This window comes from Aquila chrysaetos, chromosome 5, assembly GCF_900496995.4.
Source record: "Aquila chrysaetos chrysaetos chromosome 5, bAquChr1.4, whole genome shotgun sequence".
NCBI classification, from domain to species: domain Eukaryota; kingdom Metazoa; phylum Chordata; class Aves; order Accipitriformes; family Accipitridae; genus Aquila; species Aquila chrysaetos.
Genome location: NC_044008.1, coordinates 17,045,969 through 17,055,648, shown reverse-complemented (window position 1 = coordinate 17,055,648; position 9,680 = coordinate 17,045,969). Strand labels below are relative to the sequence as shown.

The 9,680-nt window shown below is 36.7% G+C and overlaps 1 protein-coding gene across 2 annotated transcripts in view; it reads right to left on the bottom strand.

The window, feature by feature from the left end:
• Positions 1–3,695: 3,695 nt before the first annotated feature.
• CPNE8 (copine 8) overlaps positions 3,696–9,680 on the bottom strand; it is a 109,278-nt gene continuing 103,293 nt past the window's right edge. For both annotated transcript variants that reach the window (XM_030015655.1, XM_030015657.1), the window contains one exon: positions 3,696–5,664. In XM_030015655.1, the coding sequence (XP_029871515.1) occupies positions 5,476–5,664 (189 nt within the window). In that variant the 3' untranslated portion in view covers positions 3,696–5,475. The remainder of the gene's footprint in view (positions 5,665–9,680) is intronic.

Genomic DNA, 9,680 nt, shown 5'->3' with positions numbered 1-9,680 from the left:
AGCCACGAGAGACTCCTGCTGGGCTCCCCTCGTTCCTCCAGGTTTGACAACCTATTGGTATTTTCCGTTCCCTCCTGCTCACGGAAAGTAATCAATTAAGGCTGCATGCTTGCTCCCGTACTTTGGGGGGCTTGCTGCCAGTGCCAGTGGGAAGTATTTAATGATACTGTGAGGGGATTATTCACTCCCTTCTCCACAGAGAAGTTCCCCAGTCTGCAGTACTCCTGTGCTCATGGAAACCAGCCAATTTGCTTCCCCCTGAATTCCCTTTGGCTGCTGATTGCATCGTGATGGCCCACTCAGTTGAAGACACAGCGTTCAGCACTAATCACTTTGCACATGCAGTCAATTGCTTTGATTTCGTATCAGCCTGAAGCAACCGAACTACGTAACAGCCTGTGGCACGGGGATGCACAGGCCACCCAGTTATTATGACAATCATGTTCCTCTCGAGGCTGGGCAGAATTTTTGCTCCCTGGGGAACAGACCAGTGCAGAAGTGGTGGAATCGCTCAGCGCACAGCCACAGCCCACCGTGGCTGGGGAAGGCTGTCCCGTCCCACCACCTGTGGCACACGCAGCACAAGGAACCACGCTGCGTGCTTGCGGGGCAGGTATCTCACAGCACTCATACACCTTCTGTAGCACGGAATATCTGTAAGAATGCTCAGTCACTTCAACGCCTTTGTTTGCAAAATAAAATCAAATAAGAATCCCAATGATGAAATTTATTATTGTCAAATGTTTGGCTGTAGGCACACGCTTAGAAGCGTAGTACTCTCTACCCTTTGTTTAGATGGCCAACTTGAAAATACCAGTCACCTACAGTCACTCGCACTCTAATGGCAATGAAAATAAACACACAATGCTGGCTTGAAATAAAACCTGACATCATACCGTATCAGTTCAGTGGCAAAGCAGCCATAATCCATCATGGAGGGCTGAAGAAAATGCGTACTATTGCCATAAAGCATTTTGAAAGGTCAGCGTGCATTTCATATGAAAAGCGTGAGCAGTATGAAACAACAGCCTAACAAAGCGAAGGACATGGTGAGTCCTTCCTGAAAATATTTCTGCCACGGTGGCATCAGCCTGCTCCCCCCCACGCATTCACATGGGTAGGGTTTGTCCTGATCTCACACGGAGACCCTTGCTGTGGTAGTTCACTGTGGTCATCACAAAGAGTTAAGAGACAACCTCTGGCCAACCCCACGGAAACCTTCCCTGATCATTTGCCCAACTTGTTCCAACAGTCCTTGGCGACCTAACAGTCCTCTGTGACTTTTTCCAGTTGATGCACATGTTATTTGAAGACTCAAAACTGGACCTGGTACACTAGCTGAGGCCTTATTAGTTTGAGAACAATGAAAGGATTATCTTGTGGCCTATATTCAAAATTTCTACTTAGACACCTTCCCCTCAGTGTCTATTTTATGATCCACTATAACCTCAGATGCTGTTTTGCAGAACTGCTGCACAGCCAGCAACTGATGCAACTGTGTAGTAGGTTTTTGTGACTTAAGTATTCTTACCTATTTGCCCTGACTGAATTTGCTCCTCTTTCAGGTTTTTTTTTCTAATACATAAAAATAATTTCAAGTTTTAATTCCATCATCTTTGAGAGTGATTAAACTACCTCCAGTTGATATAATCCACTAATTTAATAGCCATCTTTTATATATTGCATCATCAATGGAAATGACTGAATAATACCAAAAGCTAGACAGGTTCCTATGGAACATCAACTGCTATATTTTTACAGCTTGATGATGAAAGACTGATAGCATTTTTTCTGAACAGTCTAACCAGTTTTGTAGTATTTCGTAACACTTCAAATGAGGCTGTTATTTCCTGCTTCGCTTTTAAAATGTCACATTAAAGTAGTTATTTCTCTCTTTTATCCTGAAGCTTATTATATTGCTTTACAAGAAAATTGTTTCAGAAGTGTGTACTATTAACAAATTTTTATTGTTAGATGTAAACCTAGGTCTAGATTTTTTTTTTTAAATGACTATTTAATGCAATGATTATCCCTCTTCTGTGGATCCTGAAGGAAAAAGACATCAAGCATTTCAGTTTTCCCTAGATTTACTATTTGCTCATTTTTTTCTTAAATAATGGACTCCCCTACCCTTTCTAGTATGGGTTTTACTAGGCTTTAGCACTCCTTACTTATTTTGTGGGTTTCTGTCCTTTTTCACACATATCTGTGCTATCTTTTACATTTATCCATAGCAACATACTCTCCCTTTCTATTCTTGATTTTTCTGTGGAAAGAACTTCTGATACAGTCATAATAGCCTGTTACTATGCTCCCTGGTTTCCCACTGCATTGGCTTAATTTGTCATTATGTGTCCTTTTATTAGTTCTCAAAGATGATATTCATTTATCATTCTGATTGTTTCAGCTGTTTTATAAAATATTCTGGAGTGAATTTCATCTGTCCCTACTTAGGTGAGAATTTCCAGCTTTTCAAAACGTGTCTTTTCAGAGAATACCTGCTCTTCTGAACTCTGTTCCTCTCCTTGAGATACCTCCCTGGGGGAACCACACTTAACAAACATTTTTGTGTATGAAAGTGAGCTGATTTGAAGTCCATGTAAATTCTATTGTATAGGTTGCCATCTTTGCCCCAAATTACAAAAATCTATTTTGCAACCAAGATTAAACCAGTTTGTTCTTCCAGGTTAGCAAACAATTCCTCACTAGTCAGAACCAAACCTAAAATAGACACTCTCAAATTACATCATCCATGGGACAGTGTCCTTCCTCATTTGTAGGAACATTTGTACAGTTTGCACCCTGCCATAGCATTTTCTGCATGCATTACAAAACACATCTGTTCCAAGATGAATACCAAAGAAAGAGAGCTTTCTTCAAGGCCAAGTTTCCCTTTCAGGGCAAATCATTTGTCATCCAACATGTTTTACCTTTCTTAAACATAAATACTCTCTGCTACTCCTCAGTCATAGAAAATAATCAAGTTTTGATAGCAGCTAGCATTTCTTGGGAAGGAATATGAGTTTTGTGTTCCTTTATTACTAAGAATAAAGCCAGAACTAAAAATGGCTGCATATGATATTTGGAGAAATTCAAGTTCTGACCATTAACTCTCATCTCTAAGACTGCGGCTACCATGTGAGTCTACATAATGATTCTCATACACATTACAGAATCAAGATGTCAAACACATAGGGAATGTGACAAGTCTGGAAAAAGTCTCCTTTTCCCACTAGAATACTTAGTCCACTGATCACATCTACTTCTTTCCATTAAATATGTTAGATTTAGAATCTAATACCAAATAGAAGAAAAAACATCAGTGCAGAATAGAATAGGCTGGTACTTAGGCTGGATAGAAAAAATAATTTTAAGTAATACCTATCTTTAAAAGTTCCTTCACTTGTTAAATTAGTTGTTAAATTAGTTTTGAGACTGATCCTTGGGTTAATAAAAGGTGCTGGTGAAATGAGCACTAATAAATTACGCTAAACTGAATAGAAGAAATTTGTAGTTTTGGCCTTGGAATGAAAACCTGTTAAATACATGGGCCACTGGGAACCAATACAAATGTCAGCATAAAGAGTTGTCTAACTACATGACACAACAGAAATAGTAATTCAGTTACTTCCAAAGTGCCAATGCTGTAAGTACGAAACATAAATGCAGAAGATAGAAGGAGAACAGCACCACCATTCAGCAGATTTAAACTGATTCTTTATGATGCATTTTCATCAAAATTTGTAGTTTCCAGGTATCAAATTTCATTCATGCAACACCAATCCACTAAGAAACACATATTTTGGTGAGAAAATTAAAGTCCATATTTAAGTAAAAACTGTTTTGAAATAAAAATAAAACAAAATTTATTTTTACCAAAAAAATTTTTTTTTTTTTTTTTTTTTTTTTTACTAACAGAATAATTATCTGGAAAAAGTAATTTCTCACATGAGATAGTTAAAGGAAGTTAAATGTATTTAAAAATGGAAGATTCTGCATTTACATAGTTATATGCCATTAATATCGAAGATATGCTTTCTGGCAAAAAACTTCTCATGCTTAAAAAATGCACCTTAGTTTTATACTGTACATTACAACATACAGTAGTAAGAAACAGAAGTAGTGAACAGGTTATATGCAAAGAAAAACAGTTACATTACAAGACAGTTACAACTGTGACACAAAAAAATTAAAATGTTCAGCTTTAACAGTATTTGAAGGCAATTCACAATCATTTCAGGAGTTTTGTGAAATTTAAGGCCATTAGTTCTAGATAAAATGTATCTGACACTCACAAAACTGTGTATTTTGTAAAAACTGTACATGCAAACCCATTTTATAATTATATATGAACAGGCATATAATAAAATTTTTGGGTAGTTCCGTACACAAAATTGTGCACAAAGCAACATGGTTGTGCAATTTTTAAACCAGTTAATTAACATTATCATTCATGCACCCTGAATGGAAATGTGATTAAATGACAATATTAAACCCAAATATTAAGAGCCAGCATCCCTTTGAATGGGCAATCTAGACAAAAAAAGTTAAGATTTTAAATTAAGTTTAAAATGGGCCATTATAAAACATCTGCTGTAATCACTCCAAAAGACTTTTCTGATGCAAAATTTCCAGTGCTTTAAGGAATGCATGATAAGATTTAATGAGCTCAGTGAGTCAACTGTAATACTCTGATAGTTCTGATTTGAGGTAATTTTCTATAATTACTTATAGCAAGTAACTCTCGTAATTTGTTTCAGTAACTAGTTTAAAAAACTGTAAACTTAGATAAACTTAGAAATTGGAGAATCTCTGAAAAAATACACATACCTCCCCCTCAAAGTTTGGAGTTAGTCATAAGTCATATGCAATTATGTTATTCACATTTTAGGAGTTTATTCTCAAACTGTGAGATGAATGGATTACTGAGCACTGATTGAAGCAATTCAGAAATTGGAAAACACATATATATTTGTTGTTTTCTTAGCTTTCATTTCCATTTGTCTGGACAAACATTCAAAGAGATATTGCTTCTCTTGTTATCTTGTGACAAGCTACTGCAAGCTAGAAGACATGTGAGTCAATATTCCAAACTTTTATTCTTAAGAATAGTTATAAAAGTACTGAAATTTAAAAATAGTAACATGTAAACATTGATAGAGTAATAGCATTCCTATACATTTATATACACACAGTATTCAGAGAGGACAATATCTGCTGAGTTGAAAACCTGACTTGTGCTTTCCCCTCCAATAAATACATCAAAAAAGTAGGGGTTTTTGTCAAAAAAAAATAAGACTTAGAGAGAACATCAACATTTTGCTCCTAGCATTTAAAAGCTTTCCAGTTGCTCATGCAACCATAGGAGAATTTTGGTATGTGAAGAGAATTTTTCTAGCTCCAAAAAGTTATCAGAAGCTACTGCTGCATCCAGAGACTCTTGACTTGTGATAAATGCTAAGCACTTTGGAGCAGTCATATCTGAGTCTGCAACACATGAATCGGGGGTGTATAGGGTGGTGGTGCAGGTGATGGCTTTATTCCTCTGACTCTCATGTAGGACAGAAACTGCTCTGGGATCTCAGCTAAAACATCTTTAGCAAGTCTTGCCATGCTTAACACGTGGTTTCCACTTCTGTCAATGTAATCTCGGAATGGCACAAACTACAAAACAAAAGGGATGTTCACACAGGTCGTTATACAGGCACAGAATACAACTTACAACATAAAAATAAGAAAGTTTTATCTAGGGAGTTAGAGTACACGAATATGCTACCTTACACATTTTATATAGACATATACATATTTTGTATTTTATATATACACATTGTATCTCAATTTTTAAAAATCTGTCTTCTAATAGAAACCGTGTCATGCTTTCACTTGGGTGAAGTTCTTCACATAAGCCATGGCTAGCTCAGATTGGTAATTACATGTCTCATTGATATATTTGGTTTATCTCTCAACCCTTTTCATACAAGAAGGTAATTCTGCCTCAGAAAGCTATTCTTAGCTTACATTTCCTGCTCACGGAGCTCTCCTACCAGACTGCCTCTGCTCTGGCAGTTTGTGAACAGAATTTTTGCCATCTGAAGTGAACAAAACAGAAAGGATGACTTTATATTCTTGACCATTTTGCATTATACCTAGTAGAACTACGAACCACCTCAACACTTTTAATATGATACTAACAAATGCATAAAGAATCTAAGCAAAAAGGATTGGATTCAGAAAAGAACTTGTTATGTGATACCCAGATCTGCAACACCTAAAAAGTTAGCTACCCAGTTCTGCCTTGGATTTCATAATAATTAATGAGATGCTTGTGCTACTAGTATAGAAGAAAGAAACAATCTACGGTCCTTAATTTTTATTCACAACAGACAGCATGCAGAGATGTAGTGGGTTAAGCTAACTAATAGGTTATACCAAAGGGAAAGCTGATTTGAAATTCTGCTTCTTGCTCAGATTTTGGGGCCTATCTCAGGGCAATAGCTGGGTGACTTTTCAAAACTGGGATTCGATGTCCAAAGCTACTTCTGGTACTGATTATACTAGGCTATGCTATGCTGGAATTCAAAGTCTAATGGTGCCTTTCACCCCCCCTCACAAAACAGGCAAGATGTAATTGTTAACTGTTGTACTCCAGGATAAAACTAGAACTGATTGAGAAGTCAGACCCACGGATCTCTCATCTCCTGACTGAACTCTAAAATCTGAAGACTCTTTTGCCATTATACTAACCAGACTAATTTTGCTTTCTTGGATGCAGAGCAACCAAGGCTACAGATTAAATTCCATTTTTCTAAAAAGCATTGAGGTTTTCAAGATTTAGGGGAACACTGAATTACAGTGAGAGTTCAGTCTACACTGAGAGTTCTACTCACTGAGAATGAGAGTTTTCCAGAAATCACAGAAATAAACGAAAAGAAATCTACTAAATACATTAAACAAATAAAAAAACTCTTGGGGAAAAACACCCCACCACCCCCCCCCCCCATCCCACCCCCCAAAAAACCCCCCACCAACCAAAAACAAAGACAACATTTCAGCAATAAAGAACTTGAACTTAAATCATTTTTACAACAACTTTGGAAAGCACTTCTCACCCTGGACTTACGAAACCTGCCTAGGCATCAATCTCCTACTAAAAGGTGTTTACAATTCAAATAAGAGATGACTCTCTGCATAACTGTCCTGAAAAGGATCTCAAATTGCCAGAAAAAAGCCTTCAAGCCTAAGTATTTGAACTATGTTGAATTAAACTGAAACCTGTCACAAAATTAAGCATAAACTGCTACTGATTAGAGCATTTCCCCAGGAAGCAGTAGATTTGCAGTTTCTTAGAAGATGACTTAGTCACAGAATTGTTGAAGCTAGAAGTGACCTCTGGAGATCCTTTAGTCCAACCTTGCTGCTCAAGCAGAGCCAGCTAACACAGGTTGCCATAGTCAACAAGACTACAAGAGTAGTCAGCAAGACTATTCAATGCGAATAGCCTTTATTCCAGATAGCAGCATCCTTTACCTCTTCGTTGTGTTGTGTCCAAGAATGTGTCAGGCATAAGGGCAGGAGAACAACAGGCAAAAAGGAACCTGACTTTAGGGTATTAAGCCAGGAGGCAAGGTATCTGCAATTCCATAATTAGCTGTCTTAACTATTTCTGTGTTTATTCAGTAACTCTTCAATACAAGAGACAAGCACATACTGTGACATTTACTAGTACTGACTCCTCCACTTCATAAAAAGGCTCTAGCAGTTTTCAGAAGCCAGCCCAGCACTGCCCCGTTTCAAGTGGTTGTTCTTTCTTAAACTCCATCAACTTTTCTGTAAGAATACATCTGACTGCCCCCAGAAGTATGAAGTTAGAAGAACAACAAAACAAAACAAGCATCTCTGTAACCTGCTGGTTTACACATTCAGCTGGGAAGGGATAAGCTTGGTGTTCATTTCTCCCTCATGTGGTTATTCATTTTCTAATGCAATGTCACTCTTATGTAAAAAGCACATGCGGTCTGAGCTAAAGAACAAAATGTGTCCCAACCCAAGAGATCACCTTACCCATTAGTCTGCAGACACGAAAACTCAGACCACTGTTCTGCAGCAAAGGGAGGCTATTTCAACAGTGTAATTGTTGAAATGCAATTATACAATATAGATGACCTGAATTAGTCTCCCTCCCCTCTCCTTATGGTATACAGATGACAGAGGAGCTGGAGGAACTATGGACAGATAAGCACACATACAGATATACAAGGACAGCTGGCAATGACAGCAAGGCCTAGAGCTATCATGTAGAAGAAGTAGAGGTGGCAGAGGAATAGAATGAAAGACATAAGAGAAACCAAAGGGAAACTGATGGAATGTAAAGTGCTTTTACTATAGTTAGAGAGTTTCATTTAAAAGGCTAATATACAAAATTTTCAAGAGAAACAATAGGTACGTTACTACGAGTAAGTATTTTCCTAAAACTTCTTAAATAGAAAAAGGATAACAAAGGAGCAGAAATGAAACAAACTGAGGAAGAACTGGTACACATGTAATACAGTATGTATGTATACTAGCAAGAAGGGAGTAATGAAGGTCATGTCTTTACATGAATTTCAGTCAGTAGTAAATATAATAGATAGTGACTCACTGTTAGCAGGCAAATTTTTCCTTTACTAATTTAATTAAAATATTTCACAATACTGACTGTTAAAATTATCAGTTAATTTCATTAGCTAATTTTAACTAACCTAACACATGAAAAATAAACTTTTTATATTTCAATAGTTAATTTTATAAAAGCAAATCAGTTTCATCCTGCCAGATAGAAAATAAAGGTCATACCAAACCTAAAGGGTTTGACATTATCCCTTTTTATTTATTTAGCTAGCCTATAATGTATTTGTTAGTATTTAGACAGAAAAAGAGCACAAAATAATACTGCTTTCAGGTAATTCAATATGGCTTTGGGCAAAGTTCTGACTGAAATATGTTAATAGTAAATAAATGTTTTATTACATTTCTGATATGCAATGAATTCTAAAGAAATACAAAAGGGTATTCATTACATATTATTTTTTATTTCTCAGCAGAAATTAGAATATTTCTGATGCAAAGCATTTTCACGAATCTTTTTTATAACACTTGAAGAACTCTATCTATTTATGCTTTTTGAATGTAAAACCAGCAGCTTTTGGAGCTCCTGTTGTTTGGAGAAATTATATATAATTATGTTGCATATATTTAAATGCATTTAAACATAAGTGCAATGCATGCCAGAGATATCTGCATTAGCTTTAAAAAAATCTGACATGGCACAAGGTGTTGCAGAAATACTAGTTTGGGGTCCAGAAACACTTCCAGCTCTGGAGGCAGATCTCCACACACTGCTCTGTTGAACAGCACTGACATACACAGCATAACAGATTACAGACAGTCCCTCTCTAGCCCAGTATGGGCTCCCAAAGAACATTATAAAGGCTTTGACAAAATGAGAAACAGTATTTCTTGCCTCCTGTTCAGCTGTCCAGCTTCTCATCCCTACTTTTATAATTACCTTTTTGACAACATTGACTAAAGCAGCCAGCATGTCTCACTCTTCTGAGAGTTTTGATACCTCACTCTCCCATCAGTTTTCTCTGTATGTTGCAGAAATGAAAAAAGTCTCTTTTTCAACTATTAGAAAATGTAAT